This window comes from Zophobas morio, unplaced genomic scaffold, assembly GCF_036711695.1.
Source record: "Zophobas morio isolate AGI-343-1 ecotype UQ-CSIRO unplaced genomic scaffold, CSIRO_AGI_Zmor_V1 ptg000014l, whole genome shotgun sequence".
NCBI classification, from domain to species: Eukaryota; Metazoa; Arthropoda; class Insecta; order Coleoptera; family Tenebrionidae; genus Zophobas; species Zophobas morio.
Window position 1 is genome coordinate 24,789,254 of NW_026972119.1, and position 18,893 is coordinate 24,808,146.

The following is an 18,893-nucleotide window of genomic DNA, read 5'->3' on the forward strand; positions in this document are numbered from 1 at the left end:
CTAATTTTTAAATTTTCAGTTTTGTAATTTGTTCAAATTGATGTTTAAATTTTAGAGCTTTTTCGATTTTAAAATTTTTTGATTTTTCAGTTACCAGATTTTTAAATTTTTTTATTTTTTCAACTTAAAGATGTTTTGATTTTACGATGTTATAATTTTTCCATTTTACCGTTATTCGATTTTTTAATTTTATAACTCCGCAGTTTTTCATTTTTAGAATTAAATAATTTCTCGATTTTACGTTATCCAAATTTCCAATTTTGTAATTTTACAAATTTTTAATTTTCAGATTTTTTATTATCCAAAATTTCAGTTTAAATATTTCAAGTTTTCGATTTTTCAGTTTAATTATTTTACCATTTTTCTATTTTTCGATTTTACATTTTTACAATTTTTTGCTGTCTCAACTGGTTTTTAATTAATCCATTTCTTAATTTCCAATTTCATATTTTTCTAATTTTCAAATATCCGAATTTCAGTGACTTAAGTTTTCAAAATTTTAATTTTCAAGTTTTATGTTTTATGTTCATAAATGTCTGATTTTTCAGTTTTTCGTTTTTTTTTTAATTATTCGATTTTCAATTTTGTATTTTTGCAGATTTTCAGTTTTACAGTTTAATAATTTTTCGATTTGACAATTATGCAAATTTTCAATTTTGATTTTTTATTGTTCAAAATTTTAATGTTGATATTTTAAGTTTTTGGTTTTTCAGTTTAATTATCTTACCATTTTTCATTTTTAAGGGTATCAGGTTTTCCAATTTCTCGATGATTTTTCATTTTTCAATTGATTGATGTTTGAATTTTCGAACTTTTTCGATTTCAAAATTTTTAGATTTTTCAGTTTTTGATTTTATGGTTTTTTTCAATTTAATATTTCAATTAACGATTTTGTAATTTTTCGATTTTAGCATTATTCGATTTTTCAATACGTATTATAATTTTGCAATTTTTCATTTTTAGAGTTTAATAATTTTTTGATTTTACCTTATCAAAATTTTCAGTTTTTAATTTTAGAAAATTTCAATTTTTTGAATTTTTATTGTTCTAAGTTTCAGGTTTACTAATTCAAGTTTATTATTTCTCAATTTAATTATGCTACTATTTTTCGTTTTGAAAGGTAGCCGATTTTTCGATTATTCGAATTTACAATTCTTTGATTTTTCAATTTTTGGCTATTTCAACTACTTATTCAGTTTTTAATTAATCAATTTCCTAATTTCCAATTTTATATTTTTCGTTTCTTCAATTATTCAATTTTTTTGATTTTCAAATACCCGTATTTTATTTTTAAGTGTTCAAAATTTAAAATTTTAATTTTTCAAGTTCATAAACTAAGTTTTGTAATTTTTCTGTTTTACAATTATCTGAGTTTTAAATTTTTCGTTTTCTAAATTTTTCGATTTTGAAATTACTCGATTTTCAATTTTACGGTTTAATAACTTTTCCATTTTACAATTACTATCCAACTTTTCAATTTTGTAATTTCGCAATTTTTTGATTTTTCACATTTATATTGTTTATGTTTTTTTTTGTTTTCTCAGTTCATCGGTTTTTAGTGATTTGATTTTCAATATTTGCTTTTTCGATTATCAGATTTTCCAGTTTTTCAATTTTTCATTTTTCAATTGCTTGATACTTAAATTTTAGAGTGTTTTCGATCTCAAAATTTTTAGATTTATCAATTTTTGGTTTTACAGTTATCAGATTTTTCAATTTTTTAATTTTTCAACTAATGATATTTCAATTTTTTGATTTTATTATTATCCTATTTTTCAATTTTTTAGGTTATCCAAGTTTTAAAATTTCTAGTTTTACACATTTTTTAATTATTTTATTTTTATTATTCAAAATTTCAGTTTTAATATTTCAAGTTTTTGCTTTTCAGTTTAATTATTTCACAATTTTTCGATTTTACACTTTCTTGATATTTTAATTTTACATTTTCACAATTTTTGGATATCCCAACTATTCGGTTTTTAATGAATCAATTTCTCAATTTCCAATTTTATATTCTTCGACTTTAAAATTTTTCGTTTTTTTCAATGACTTAATTTTTGTTTTATCAAACCACGGAATGTCGTTGTCTTCAAAACGTCAATTTTTAATTTTTCATTTTCATAAATTAAATTTTGTAATTTTTCTATTTTAAAATTACTTGATTTTTCAATTTTTCGTTTTTTAAATTTTCGATTTAAAAATGATTCGATTTTCAATTTTATAGTTTGGCAATTTTTCAGTTTTACAGTTTAATAATTTTTCGATTTTGCATTTACTATCCAATTTTTCAATTTTGTAATTATGCAATTTTTTGATTTTTCACTTTTATGTTTTTTACGTTTTATTTTTCAATTTTTCAATTCTCCGGATTTCAATGAATTGATTTCAATGTTTGGTTTTCGATGAGCAGATTTTCCAATTTTTTATTTTTCATTTTTTAGTTGCTTGATGTTTGAATTTTAGTTTTTTTGATTTCAAAATTTTTATATTTTTCAATTTTTGATTTTACAGTTATTAGACTTTTCAATTTTTGAATTTTTAAACTTATTGATGTTACAATTTTCCGTTTTAAAGGTATCTGACTTTTCAATTTTTAGATTTTACACTTTTTTGATTTTTCAATTTTACATTTTTACAGTTTTCGGATGTCTCAACCATTCGGTTTTGAATTAATCAATTTCTCAATTTTCAATTTTATATTTTTCGATTTTAAAATTTTTCGTTTTTCAATTATTCAGTTTTCGATTTTTCAAATATCCGAATTTCATTATTTCGATTTTTTTATTTTTAAGTCTTTAAAATTTCAATTTTCAATTTTTCAAATTCGATGTTTCAAGTTTATGAATTAAATTTTGTAATTTTTCTATTTTACAATAATTATCCCATTTTTCAATTTTGTAACTTTACGATATTTAGATTTTTCAGTGTTATATTTTTTAGGGTTTTTTTTCGATTTGACCTTATCTAATGTTTCAATTTTGTAATTTTACAAAAATTTTTATTTTTTTATTGTTCAAAATTTCAAATTGAATTTTTCAAATTTTTGATTTTTCAGTTTAATTATCTTAGCATTTTTCGTTTTTAAAGGTTTTTCAAATTTTCGATTTCACAATTTCTTGAATTTTCAAATTTAAATTTTTACAATTTTTATCTGTCTCAAGTATTGAGTTTTTAATTAGATAATCAATTTCTAAATTTCCAATTTTATACTTTTCGTTTTAATATTTTTCGTTTATTCAATTATTAAATTTTTGACTTTTCAAATATCGGAATTTCAGTGATTGTTAAGATTTCAAAATTTCAATTTTTAATTTTTCTGTTTGATGTTTCAAGTTAATAAATTAAATTTTGTAATTTTTCTGTTTTACAACTATCTGATTTTTCAATTTTTCATTTTTAAAATTTTTCGATTTTTAAATTGTTCGTTTTTCAATTTTATATTGTTGAAATTTTTCTGTTATAAAGTTTAATATTTTTTCGATTTTACAAGGATTATCCAAATTTTCAATTTTGTAATTTTTCAAGTTGTCGATTTTACATTTTTTGGATTTTGAAATTTTACATTTTTAGGGTTTTTGGCTGTCTAAACATTTGGGTTTTCAATTAATTAATTAGTTTTTTAATTTCCGTTTTTTTTTTAGTTTTCGTTTTGAAACATTATGTTTTTTAAATTATTCAGTTTTTAATTTTACAAATATCCGTCTTCAAAATTTTTATTTTCAAATTTTCAAGTTCGTAAACTAAATTTTCTAATTTTTCTATTTTACAATTAACTGATTTTTCAATTTTTCGTTTTTGAAATTTTTCGATTTTAAAATTATTTGATTTTCAATTTTATATGTTTACAATTTTTCAGTGTGACAGTTTAATAAATTTTCGATTTTACAATGATCATGCAAATTTTCAGTTTTTTAATTTCACGATTTCTTAATTTTTTGATTTTTGTTGTTCAAAATTTCAGTTTTAATATGTCAAGTTTTTGATTTTTCACTTTAGTTATTTTACAATTTTTCGTTTTTAAAGGTATCCGATTTTTCAATTTTTCGGTTTTGGACACTATCTTGATTTCTGAATTTTACATTTTACAATTTTTGAATATCCCAACTATTTGGTTTTTAATTAATCAATCTCTCAATATCCAATTTTATACACATTATTCAAATTTTTCGTTTCGCCAATTATTCAATTTTTGATTTTTCAAATAACCGAATTTCATTGATTTTAAAATTTCCAAGTTCATATATTAAATTTTGTAATTTTTCTATTTTAGAGTTACCTACTTGACTTTCCAATTTCTCGTTTTTAAAATTTTTCGATTTAAGATTAATCGATTTTCAATTTTATAGTTTTGCAATTTTTCGGTTTTTTAGTTTAATTATTTTCCGATTTTACTATCCAATTTTTCAATTTTGTAGTTTTGCAATCTTTTGATTTAATACATTTACATTTTTTACGTTTTTTCCGGTTTTTCAATTCAATGTTTGCATGTTTGTTTTTCGATGCTAAGATTTTCCAGTTTTTCGATTTTTCATTTTTCAGTTGTTACTTAAACTTTAGTGTTTTCGATTTCAAAATTTTCAGATTTTCTGTTTTTGATTTTTCAACTTAATGATATTCCAATTTTACGATTTTGTCTTTTTTGTTTTTTAGTTTTTAGAGTTTAATAATATTTTGATTTTACGTTATCCAAATTTTCAATTTTGTAATTTTACATTTTTTTTCAATTATGTGACTTACTATTCAAAATTTCAGTTTTTTTACCATTTTTAGATTTTAAAGGTATTCGATTTTTAAATTTTTCGATTTTACATTTTCTTAATTATTCAATTTAACTTTTTTACAATTTCTGGGTGTCCTAACTATTCACTTTTTAATTTATCAATTTCTCAATTTCAAATTTTATATTCTTCGTTTTTAAAATTTTTCTTTTTCGGTTCTTCATTTATTAAATTTTTGGCTTTTCAAATAACCGAATTTCATTGAGCCAAGTTGATAAATTAAACTTTGAATTTTTTCTATTTTAGAATTACCTACTTGATTTTCCAATTTCTCGTTTTTTAAATTTTTCGATTTAAAAATTATTCGACTTGCAATTTTCGCGCTTTTTCGGTTTTGCAGTTTAATAATTTTCCGATTTTCCTATCCAATTTTTCAATTTTGCAATTTTTTGATTTTATACTTTTATATTTTTACGTTTTTTCCGTTTCTCAATTCTCCGGTTTTTAATGAATTGATTTTTTTCAATGTTTACTTTTTCGATGATCAGATTTTCCAGTTTTTCGATTTTTCATTTTTCAGTTGCATACTTAAATTTTGGAGTGATTTCGATTTAAAAATTTTTAGATTTTTCAGTTTTTGATTTTACATCAGTTATCAGATTTTTCTGTTTTTTAATTTTTCAACTTAATGATGATATTTTTCTTTTACGACTTTGCAATTTTTTAATTTTACTATTATTCTATTTTTCAGTTTTAAGATTTTACAATTTTTATTTTCAGAGTGTAATAATATTTTGATTTTACGTTATCCAAATTTTAAATTTTATAGTTATACATATTTTTGAATTATTTGATTTCTATTATTCAAAATTTCGGTTTTAATATTTTAAGTTTTTGATTTTTCAGTTTAATTATTTTATAATTTTTCGTTTTTAAAGGTATCCGATTTTTCAATTTCTTAATATTTCAATTTTACATTTTCACAATTTTTGGATATCCCAACTATATATATTTTATATTCTTCGACTTTAAATTTTTCGTTTTTTTCAATGACTCAATTTTTGTTTTATCAAACCACCGAATTTCGTTGATTTTTATGTCTTTAGAATGTCAATTTTCAATTTTTCAAGTTCATAAATTAAATTTTGTAATTTTTCTGTTTTAGAATTACTTGATTTTCCAATTTTCCGTTTTTTAAATTTTTCGATTTAAAAATGATTCGATTTTCAATTTTATAACTTTGCAGTTTTACAGTTTAATAATTTTTCGATTTTACAATTACTATCTAATTTTTCAATTTTGTAATTTTACAATTTTTCGATTTTTCCCTTTTATATTTTTACGTTTTTTTTTTCTGGTTTCTCAATTGTCCGGGTTTTAATGAATCGATTTTCAATGTTTGATTTTCGATGAGCAGATTTTCCAATTTTTTTATGTTTCATCCGGTTTTACAGGTATCTGACTTTTCAATTTTTAGATTTTACACTTTTTTGATTTTTCAATTTTACATTTTCACAGTTTTTGAATGTTTCAACTATTCGGTTTTTAATTAATCAATTTCTCACTTTCTAAGTTTCTATTCTTCGATTTTAAAATTTTTCATTTTTTCAACTATTTCACTTGTGATTTTTCAAATATTATCCAAATGTCATTGTCCCGATTTTCCAATTTTTTGATTTTTAAGTCTTCAAAATTTCAATTTTCAATTTTTTTTTCTAGTTTGATAAATCAACTTCATAAATTAAATTTTGTAATTTTTCTATTTCACAATTATTATCCAATTTTGTAATTTTGCATTTTTTTTATTTTTCATTTTTCCATTGTTCGATATAGTAAATTTTTTTCGAGTTTCCAAATTTATGGATTTTTCAGTCAAAGTACCAGACATTCACTAATTTCCTTAAATTTAGTTAAATTAAGTTAAATTAAGCATCTTACCCCCAGCGACCTCTTCCTTCAACTTCACCCTAATTGGCCATGTTTGTAGCCCCACTAGGTGTTGTGCCAACTTCGCAACATTTTAAACCCCATGTCTGAGTACCCACACAAAAATAAAAAACCGCGTCGCGTTGTCATCTCAGAGACCACGTTTGCCGCCCCCAGACGTAAAACCCCAAAACCCCGTCACACATAACTAATGTATGCGACCCACCCCCAGCACACGTCTCTCTCCTAACCGCCTCTCTCCATTCCAGGCTCTCGCCGTCTTCGTCAGCGCTTACACCCTCGTGGCCATCAGCATCGACAGATACATGATCATCATGTGGCCCATGAAGCCGCGGATTTCCAAGAGCTTCGCCACCTCCATCATCGCCCTAGTGTGGCTAATCGCCGGGATCACCGTGCTGCCGACGGGCACCTTCGCCACGCTTTCCAACAACAACTACACCCTGGGGACGGACATCTACGAGAAATGCGACATGTAAGCCGGCTTTCCTATTTAAAAGAACAAGTACCCTCGAAGAATTTAAATCTCTGGAAGCGGCATCGATTTTGTGTTAAATGCGAGCTTTATAGGGGAGGAATGTCGAAGGGTTGAATTAGGCCGCGATGCATGTCGGTTTCAACACGCTGTGCATCTTCGTGGGGTTGGAAGCCCGATTGTCGGGGGTTGGTGTTTAGTTAAAGGATTGACGATTTTTCGAGAGAAGCATTTTACGGACGACTCGAAAGCTTGAAAGCGTCGGCGGAGGGATTAAAAGGCGCGGGAAAAAGACAGTTTGCAAATTGGTCGATAAATAGGGGAGTTTGCATTTAAAATAGACTGTTTAGAGGGAGGTTTAAATATTCTAACGGGGTTTATTGCGATGTTTGGGTTGTTTGCTGCTAAATAAGTGAGTGCATGTTTCGTTGCTTTTTTTATTTCTTGACAAAAAAGCCGAGGAAGGAACTAATCTTGAAACTTACAACCCTTAAGTAAGCTAAACAATGTACAAAAGGGTTAGATTGTTCGCATGTACCCACGTATTTCTACTTTTTTCAAACGAAATATTTTTTTTATAAAACACGTTTGTGATTGTATTTTTTTAGCAAAAAGCGGCAATATGCCTTTGAAGTTGGGGAAAAAATAAACACAGTAACAGTATTCGATTTTGCTCAAATATTCAAACGGGGTTTTATTATTTTTGCGAACAAAGCTGTCCAATTTCACCACAATTTTTGCTCACATTTCCTCTGTAAACCTTGAGGAAACATGGAAAACAAAAAATCTTACAAGCTATCAAAACAATTTGAAAGGATGTACCGAAAAATAGAAGAAGAAAACTCTAATAGTGTAATTGTGGGATTTATAACTAAACACTTAAATCAATTATAATTTTGCGGTGCACTTACTTGTAAGATTTTTTTTTTGGTCAAGAAGTAATTCTGGATAGAATAAGTGAAATTTAAAAAACAATCTTAGGGACTTCTATTGTTTTATCTAAAGAATGAAAAAAATCTTCGGAGCACTTTGGTTTTTAAAAGAGTTTGTAAGAACCTTAGATACTCCAAGTGTCCTTTTTGAAATAGATACATTAAAAAAGACACAGAATCTTTCAGATTCATTCAGAAGCAAGAACACAAGGAATCTCAAAGGTTCTTTTAATTCTTTGGAAAAAAAAGACGCTAGCAGTTCCTAATATTCTTTAAAACTCCCTAAAGAAAACACTAGGGATCTCTGAGATACTTTCATGTTCTTTAAAAAAAAAAAACACTACAGGCCCTTGAGATTCTTTCGAAATCTTTCAGAAACAAAATTCAAACGGCACTGGAGATTACATATTTCAAACTCTTTCAAAAACAAAACACAAGGGATCATAAGGATTCTTTTAATTCGTTGGAAAAACATTCACTAGAAGTCCCTAAAATGCTTTCAAAAGCTAAACAACAAATGTCTCAATGATTCTAACAAAAATACACTAGAGGCTGCTGAGATTCCTTCAGACTTTTTCAAAAACAGATACAAAGAATTCTAAACATTTTTTTATTCTTTCGAAAACACTAGGAGTCGTCAAAATTCTTTCAAAAACCAAATATCAAAACACTAAGTCCCTGAGATTTTTTCAGATACTTTCAAAAATAAAAGACAAGAGGCCCTGGAGTTTCTTCGAAACTCTTTCAAAAACAAATCACCAAAACATATTATTATTTCTCTAGAAAATTCTACCCTTTTAAGAACATATTTCATACGTTCATTTCTTGTAGAGAATTATTATAATTGACAATATGTTTAACTATCCTGTTGTTGAAAGAAAACTCTCTGTTTAAAAAAAAATAGAAAAATTAAGCCTTCGAAAAAAGAGTTCCTTAAATTCTTTCAAAAACCCAACGCCAGGACTCCAGGTTCTTCAAAAAAAGGCGCTAGAGGCCACTGAGAATTTTTCTGACTATTTAAAAAGAAATCACAAGGGACGCCTAAGATTCTTTCAAACTCTTTCAAAAACTAAACACCAGAAGTCTCCGATATTTCTCCACGCTCTTTAATTAAAAGGCATTAGAGGCCTCTAATCATATTTTTAATTTTTTCGAAAAAAAGACGTTAATCCCTAAAATTTTTTCAAAAACCAAACATCAGACGCCTTCAAATGTCTTTCATATTCCTCAAAAAAAAAGACACCAGAGGTCCCTGAGATTCTTTCTGACTATTCCGAAAACAAAACCCAGGGGATCCCAAAAATTCCCTCAAGTTCTTTAAAAAAAGTTACTGGGGATCCTAAAGATTCTTTCAATCTCTTTCATAAACAAAACAAGATGAATTCCAAAAATAATTGTAAGTCTTTCGAAAAAAAAAAACACTAGGCGTCCCAAAAATTCTTCAAAAACTAAACACTAGGAGTCTCCGATTTTTTTCCACGTTTCTTTAACAAAAAGACATTAGGGACCCCTGAAATTCTTACACAGTCAGTCAAAAACCAGCAAAGATATCCCGATCATTCTCTTAATTCTTTAATTCTTTCAAAAACCCAACATCAAGAACCCTCAAGATTTTTTTATGTTCTTTAAAAAAAAACACCAGGATTCTCTGAGATTCTTTAAAAATAAGACGCTATGGGGCCCTAACGTGCTTTCAAATTTTTTCAAAAACAAGTCAATGGGACGTCGTTTTTTCTGATTTCAACACTAGGACCCTAAAAATTCTTTCACATTAAAACAGACTAGGGACCCCTAAGATCATTTAGAAGTCGTGTGTATTTGTAAATATTCTGAGTAACCAAAGTAAAAGAACACCAAAAAGGAATCATCAATCTAAAAATTGATTACAATTTCAATGCCATATGTCCGTTAGTTTTAGGGATTTTTTTCTTATACGATGAAAAAGCACAGGTGCATTTCCTAACACTTTGTGGTATTAACATGCAGTCATTAATATTTTCCTGGGACATTTTAAGCCATGGCATCTGGACACATAAATCTCGACAAGATGATTTGAAAAACATGAGTTCGTAAAATTTCTTCAAAATCTAAACACCACGGTTATCCGTTCTTAAAAAAAGTAAGTGTCCAATATTATTGCATGTTTAAAAAAACCTTACTCATATACTAGAAGACCTTGCAATTCCTTCGGACTTTTTTAGAAACAAAACACAAAAAGCCTTGAAGATTCTTTCAAACTCTTTCAAAACGATAATACAAGTGATCCCGAAGATTCTTAAATTTCTAAACCGAATTTTTGAAAAATCTTAGTTTGGGTCTATTAACATGTTATATTTTTTGAATCAGCTCGTTGAAAAGTATTTTCCACATTTTTTTAAGCAGATTTTTAAGCCAGTTTTCAAAAATTCGAATTTTCCAGTATCCCCCTCCTTTTACCATTTTCTTCTATAATGAAAAATAGCAATTTTTAAAATAAAAAAAAAATCACTTTCAAATCCAGTTTATTGAAAATCTTGGTTTGGGACAACCAATATGCTATGCTTTTCAATTAACTCATCGAATGAATTTTTTGAAAATTTTTGAGCAATTTTTCAAAATTTTCAATTTTTAAGTATCAAAATTATGTACTATAAAGTTTTTTACCATTTTTCGAGCACTTCTCGAAAATCACTTAGACATTTTCTTGTAGATTTCGACTTTTAGAAGTTATGTCCGCTTTATTTCGCCGAAAATTTCAACAATTTTTCCAGAATCGATAAAATGTAAAATGACAATTTGCGAGATATAAAAAAAATCACTTTCAAATTGAATTTTTGGAAAAATCTTGGTCTGCAAGCGCCAACACGCTGCCTTTTTCGAATAAACTCGTCTAAATATATATATTTTTTTAATTTTGACGATTTTTATAAAAATATTTTTTTGGCGATTTTTGGGTAAATTTTTAACATCCTAGCGTATGCATTTTTGACTTTTTTTCCTCACTCTTCGAAAATTACCTAAAGTTTCGTGTAAATGTCGACGAAATTTTTGTTTAATTTTTTCGAAAATTTCAAAAAATTTTCCAGAATCGATAAAATGAAAAATTAGCATTTTTGAAATAGGAGTATTAAACAAAATATTTGTAACCAATTTTTTGGAGAATCTTGATCCGGAACAATTACTAGCCGTTTTTCGAATCAACTCGCCGAGATGTATTTACAAAAAATTTTTACAAATCTTCAAATTTTTCAGTTTTTCAATATCAAAATAGTATAATTTTTTTGCCGTACTTCGAGCACCCTTCGAAAATTACATAGAGACATTTTCTTGTAGATTTGGACATGTATATATATAGTTATTTTATTTATTCCCATATTTAAAAAAAATCAATTTCAAACCGAATTATTGGAAAATCCTGGTCCTGGAATCAACTCGTTGAAATGTATTTACAACAATTTTTTGAAGATTTTTGGTTAAAATTTTCAATTTTTCAATATCCCTCTTAATTTTTTGACCATTTTTTCGGCACCCTTCGAAAATTCCCGAAGGACATTTCCTTGTAAATTTCGATTTGTCGAAAATTCCAAAAATTTTTCCACATTGGATAAAATCAAAAATCACAATTTTCGGGATATAAAAGAAATTGATTTTCAAACCGAATTTTTAGAAAATCTTGGTCGAGGACCATCAAGAACCTATGTTTTTCGAATCCATTTTAAAACGACTTTTTAAAATTCTCCAATTTTCTTGTGAATTGTTTGACCATTTTTCGAGCATCTTTCGAAAATTAACTAAAAATATTTCCTTGTAAATTTTTACTTTTACAAGTTATTTTTGGCTTACTTAGAACATTGTAACAATTTTTCCAGAACGATAAAGCGAGAATTTTCGTGACAAAAAATTCAGTTTCAAACCGAATTTTTGGAAAAACTTGATCCGGAACCATTAATATGCCATGGTATTCAAATCATCTCGTCGAAATTTATTTACAAGCATTTTTTGAGTATTTATTAACAAATTTTCAAAAATCTCGATTTTTCTATACGAGTTTTTAATCAATCTTTTGATCTTTTTTTTCAGCACCATTCGAAAATTACCTAAAGACATTTTCTTGTAGTCTTCGACTTGCGCAAATTATTTTCGCCTTCGTTTCTTCGAAGATTCCAACAATTTTTCCTAAATCGATCAAACAAAAATGAAAAATTTGGGTTATTTAAAAACTTTCATTTTCAAACCCATTTTTTAGAAAACCTTAATTCGAAACCACCAACAACTTACAATTTTTCAAAACATTAGATTTTTTTCAGTTTCAAGCATCCGTCGAAAATTAGCTAACGAAATTTTCTTATAGATTTTGGCTTTTAGAAGATATTTGCAGCCTTATTGCTTTGAAAATTCCAAAATCGATAAAATGGAAAATGACAAAATTGTAAAATTTTTTTTTTTTAAACCGAATTTTTCAAAAATATTTATTCGGGCCTATCAACACCTTTTTTAGGAATTTTAGTCATCTTTTCAGAAATTTCAGTGTTTCATTTCTGACCTGACGTGATCTGACGTGACATGATGTGACCTGACCTGATCTGAATTTTTTCCAAAAATTCCAACAATTTTTTCATGATCTAGAAAACAAAAAACGGCAATTTGCTAGTTACTTAAAAATGTAGTTTTAGGATTCTCATTGTAGTTTAAGCAACTTCCGTTTTTTAATTTTTACGTCAACCACGACACAATTATACCCAAATTCCATAACGAAATGTTGATATTGCTATGAGCTGATTATTCCCACGTAAACAAAATATTTACTGATATGCTGATAACAGAACAAACTTCATCACCCCGAGCAAATAAAAATTCGCACAAAGCTGTGTAGGTTTGACGCAAAATCAATTTAAACTGTGATCTAGCATTCGAATCCAGTTATATAGTTCGGAGCAATTTTCCGATGAATTAATTGGCCCTGTCTGTGTTTATTTAACAAGGAAAATCCAAACCTCCATACTTTTTTAATTAATAATAAAAATAGATCCTAGAAACGAGCCAAAGCGCATTTTCTCGTTGCAGTAACGAAGATTTAAGACAACATTCTCCCCCGGAACACAGCTGCTCACATTCTTTAATTTTACGAGTACAGAATACTTTTCTAAATTGTGGCCATACTTCGTTCGAAGCAAATTTCAACACAACGTTTTATTGCAAATTTTGCATTATCTGACACGAACCCGCGCCAGTTCATCCTCAAAATTAACAGAGAACGAAGACTCGGTTTATTTTCCGGAAGTCGGGTTAATCGACGCTGATAAAAAATTCCCCCAAGAACGTTCTCGAGAAGACTTTTTTCGCTTGAAATACGACAACTTCGTATGAAAATTTAAAAAAGCTGGGATATGGTGCGATGTTTGGCGAATTTCGTCGGTCATCGCTATTTAATTGCGAAAGGAAAAAATTGTAACACGGCGATTTTGCTAATCGAATTGCTTCCGCTGGCCACGTCTGTTTGAGAGGGCATCAAAAGAAAACGTGATGGCCAGACTCATGCGGGTGAAATGTAGGCGAGCAGCGAAATAGGGGCGATAATTACGGCGGGTCCGGCATGAGTCGTTCCGGGAAATGTTCGGCGATTTTCGTTTACGTTGAATTAGTATTTGTTTTTATGAATTTTTTACTGGGAGGCGACCGTGTTTGGCATTTTTGGCATGTTTATTGTGTGGTGGATTTCGTAGTAAAGTTTGGAACTTGGAACGTTGCTGATCATATTAGAAAAATTTATTCTGGAAAATGGGTGACGATAATCATATCAGCTCAGGTCAGATCAGATCAGGTCAGGTCAGGTCTACAAAAAAATATCTTTAGGTATTTTCGGAGGGTGCTCGAAAGACGGCTATTAAATGCAAACGGGGAAATAGAAAAAAAAATAATAATAAAAAAAAAATAAAAAAACGAATCGATTCGAAAAACGTAACGTGTTAATAATCTCGGACCACAATTTTTAAAAATTCATTGTCATTTTTCATTTTATCGATTATGGAAAAATGACCGGAATTTTGACGAAATGAAGGCGAAAATTCTACCAGCAGATTTACAAGAAAAGGTCACAAAATTCATAGGATATACTGGAAAATGAAAAATTTTGTAATGTTGCCTTAAAATCTTCAAAAAATTGTTTAATTTTTCGAAAGTTGGCAAATTCGTGTTTATCGATTCTGGAAATATTTTTGGAATTTTCGAAGAAATGAACCCCAAATAACTTCTAAAAGTGGAAATTAATAAGGAAATGTTTCTAGGTCTGTAATTTTCGAAAGGTCCGAAAAAATAGTCAAAAAATTCATGCTATTGATGCTTGTATACACGATTTTCCAAAAATTCAGTTTGAAAATATATATATTTTTTTAAATCTGGAAAACAGTTATTTTTTATTTTATCGATTTCGGAAATTTTGTTGGCATTTTCGAACCTAAAATAACTTATAAAAGTCTAAATTTACAAGGAAATGGCTCTATGTAATTTTGGAAAATTGCTCGAGAAACGTACAAAAATTCATATTATTTTGATATTAAAAAATTTTGAAGTTTTCCAAATGTCTTAAAAATTCTTGTAAATAGATCTCGACGAGTTGATTTGAAAAACAACTTGTGATTGTTCCGGACCAAGATTTCAAAACATTTGGTTTCAAAATTAATTTTTTTGGATTTTTCATTTTATTCATTTGAAATTGAATTTTTTTAAAAATAGGTTAAAATATAGTTGTTTTTCATTTTATTGATTTTAGACAAATTGTTGGCATTTTCGAATAAATGAGGCATAATATAATCTATAGAAATCTAAATCTACAATGAAATGTCTGTATAATTTTCAAACTGTGCTCGAAAACGGAAAAAACGTTCATACTAAGTAATTTGATATGGAAAAACCTAAAATTTTGAAGAGTTTCCCAAAAATCTTCAAAAAATTCTTGTAAATAGTTCTCGACGAGTCGATCTGAAAAGCAGCCTTTGATTGATGCGGACCAAGATTTTCAAACAATTTTGTTTCAAGGTTCATTTTTTTAATATTTCAAAAATGATCATTTTTCATTTGATCGATTCTGGAATAATTTTTGGAATTTTCGAAAAAATGAAGCTGCAAAAAACTTCTAAGAGTTGACATTTACAAGGAAATGTATTTAGGTAATTTTCAAAGAGTGATGAAAAAATCTTCAAAAAACCACAATCATTACACAAAAATGAAAAAAATTTTAAATTTACTCAAGAATTGTCAAAAAATTCTTGTAAACACATTTTGACAACTTGATTCAAAAAACATAACGAGTTTATGTTCCAAGACCAAAATTTTCCAAAAATTCGATTTGAAAATGATTTTTTTTTTTTAATTCGGAAAGAGTTATTTTTGATTTTATCGATTTTGGAAAAATTATTGGTATTATCGAAGAAGAGAAGCCAAAAATAACTCATGAAAGTCTAACTCTAGAAGGAAAGATCTTTATTTTCTTAATTTTCGAAGGATACTCGAAAAACGTAAAAAATTCATACTATTTTGATATTCAAAATCTGAAAATTTTGAAGAGTTTCCCAATAATGTTGAAAATTCTTTTAAATAGATCTCGACAATGATGATATGTATTTTGATATTGAAAAACTGAAAATTTTGAGGAGTTTCCCAAAAATCTTAAAATTCTTGTAAATATATCTCGACGAGGTGGTTCGAAAATCGTAACGTGTTAATATTCTCGGACCACAATTTTCAAAAATTCATTGTCATTTTTCTTTTTATCGATTATGGAAAAATGACCGGAATTTTGACAAAATGAAGGCGAAAATTCCACCAGCAGATGTACAAGAAAAGGTCACAAAAAATCATAGGATATACTGGAAAGGGAAAAATTTTGAAAAGTTGCCCTAAAATCTTGAAAAATTTTTTAAATTTTTCGAAAGTTGGCAATTACGTTTTAATCGATTCTGGAAATATTCTTGGAATTTTCGAAGAAATGAACCCGAAATAACTTCTAAAATTGGAAATTAACAAGGAAATATTTCTAGGTCTGTAATTTTCGAAGGGTGGCGAAAAAATAGTCAAAAAATTCATACTATTGATGATTGTATACATGATTTTTCAAAAACTCAGTTTGAAAATATATATTTTTTTAAATCTGGATATTTTATCTATTTCGGAAATTTTGTTGACATTTTCGAAACTAAAATAACTTATAAATATCTAAATCTACAAGGAAAGGGATCTATGTAATTTTGGAAAATCGCTCGAGAAACGTACAAAAATTCATATTATTTTGATATTGAAAAATTTTGAAGTTTTCCAAAAATCTTACAAATTCTTGTAAATAGATCTCGACGAGTTGATTTGAAAAGTAGCCTGTGATTGCTTCGGACCAAGATTTTCAAAAAATTTTGTTTCAAAATTTTTTTTTAATAGGTATTTCAAAAATGATCATTTTTCATTTTATCGATTCTGGAATAATTTTTGGAATTTTCGAAAAAAATTAAGCTGAAAATAACTTCTAAAAGTTGACATTTACAAGGAAATGTCTTTGGGTAATTTTCAAAGAGTGACGAAAAAATCTTAAAAAAATCATAATCATTATACAAAGATCGAAAATTTTTAAAATTCACCGAAAAATTGTCAAAAAATTCTTGTAAACACATTTCGACGAGTTGATTCGAAAAACATAGCGTGTTTATGTTCCAAGATCAACATTTTCCAAAAATTCGATTTGAAAATGAATTATTTTAAATCCGGAAAGAGTTATTTTTTATTTTATCGATTTTGGAAAAATTATTGGTATTATCGAAGAAATGAAGCCAAAAGTAACTTATAAAAGTCTAACTCTAGAAGGAAAGATCTTTATGTAATTTTCGAAGGATACTCGAAAAACGTAAAAAAAATCATACTATTTTAATATTTAAAATCAGAAAATTTTGAAGAATTTCCCAAAAATGTTGAAACATTCTTTTAAATAGATCTCGACGAGTTGATTTGAAAAACGTCTTGTGGTTGTTGCGGACCAAGATTTTCAAAACATTTGGTTTCAAAATGATTTTTTTTTAATATTTCAAAATTGGTCATTTTTCGTTTTATCGATTCTGAAATAATTTTGAAATTTTCGAAAAAATTAAGCCGAAAATAACTTCTAAAATTCGACCTTTACAAGAAAGTGTCCTTCGGTAATTTTAGAAGAGTGACGAAAAAATTGTCAAAAAGTGCAAAGGGCTATGAAAAACTCAAATTTACTCAAAAATTTTCAAAAAAGTTTTTGTAAATACATTTCGACAAGTTGATTGGATGAACACATGAAGATAATCCAAGACTAAGATTTTCAAAAAATTCAGTATGAAATAGAATTTTTTTTAAATCCGGAAAATAGTTATTTATCATTCTATCGATTTTCGAAAAATTGTTAGCATTTCCGAAGAAATGAAGCCTAATATAACCTATAGAAGTTTAAATCTACAAGGAAATGTCTCGGAAAAAAAATCATACTATGTATTTTGATATTGAAAAACTGAAAAATTTGAGTTTCCCAAAAATCTTAAAATTCTTGTAAATATGTCTCGACGAGTTGATTTGAAAAACGGCTTGTGATTTAATTTTTTTTATACTTACATATTTCAAAAATGATCATTTTTCATTTTATCGATTCTGGTACAATTTTTGAAATTTTAGAAGAAATAAAGCTGAAAATAACTTCTAAAATTTGACATTTACAAGGAAATGTTTCTGGGTAATTTTCAAAAAGTGACGAAAAAATCGTCAAAAAAAAATCAGTTATTACACAAAAATGGAAAATTTTTTAAATTTACCTAAAAATTGTCAAACAATTGCTGTAAATACATTTCGACGATTTGACTCGAAAAACATAGCATGTCTATGTTCCAGGACCAAGATTTTATTGAACAAATGAAACCTAAAATAACTTCTAAAAGTCTAAATCTACAAGGAAAACGTAAAAAAGATTCATACTATTTTGATATTGGATATCTGAAAATTTTGAAGAGTTGGCCTAAAATCTTTAAAAAATTCTTGTAAATAGATCCCGATTTTCAAAAAATTTGGTTTAAATTTTTTTTTAATAACTATTTCAAAAATGATCATATTTAATTTTATCGATTCAGCAACAATTTTTGAAATTTTCGAAAAAGTGAAGCCGAAAATAACGAAAAACGTAGCGCGTTAACGTTCCAGGATCAAAATTTTCCAAAAATTCAGTTTGAAATCGATTTTTTTTTTAATTCGGAAAAGATGTACTTATTTTTCATTTTATCCATTTCCGAAAAATTGTTGGCATTTTCGGAAAAATGAAACCTGAAATAACTTATAAAAGTCTAAATATGGAAGGAATTGTCTGTCTGTAATATTCGAAAAGTGCTCGAAAAACGTAACAAAATTCTATTTAGATATTGAAAAACTGAAAATTTGGAAGAGTTGCCCAAAAATCTTCAAAAAATTTTTGTAAATAGATTCGACGAGTTGATTCGAAACACGTTGCGTGTTTATGGTTGCGGACCAAGATTTTCCAAAAATTCCATTTGAAAGTATGTTTTTTAATATCTCGAAAATTGTTATTTTTCGTTTTATCGGTTCTGGAAAAACTGTTGCAATTTTCGACGAAATGAAGCCGAAAATAACTTCTAAAAGTCGAAATCTACAAGAAAATGTCTTTCAGTAATTTTCGCAAAGTGCTCGAAAAATGGTCAAAAAATTCATTGATATTTTTAAAAATGGAAAATTTTTAAAAATCTCAGAAATCTTCAAAAATTCGGGTATATAGATTTCGACGTGTTAATGGTCCCGGACCAAGACCAAGTTGTCATTTTTTATTACATGTAACAA

At 27.0% G+C, this 18,893-nt stretch overlaps 1 protein-coding gene across 6 annotated transcripts in view; it reads left to right on the forward strand.

Moving 5' to 3' along the window:
• LOC135128696 (RYamide receptor-like) overlaps positions 1–18,893 on the forward strand; it is a 347,224-nt gene that overhangs the window by 129,743 nt on the left and 198,588 nt on the right. For all 6 annotated transcript variants that reach the window (XM_064055717.1, XM_064055715.1, XM_064055719.1 and 3 more), the window contains one exon: positions 6,914–7,140. In XM_064055717.1, coding sequence (XP_063911787.1) covers positions 6,914–7,140 — 227 coding nt within the window. The remainder of the gene's footprint in view (positions 1–6,913; positions 7,141–18,893) is intronic.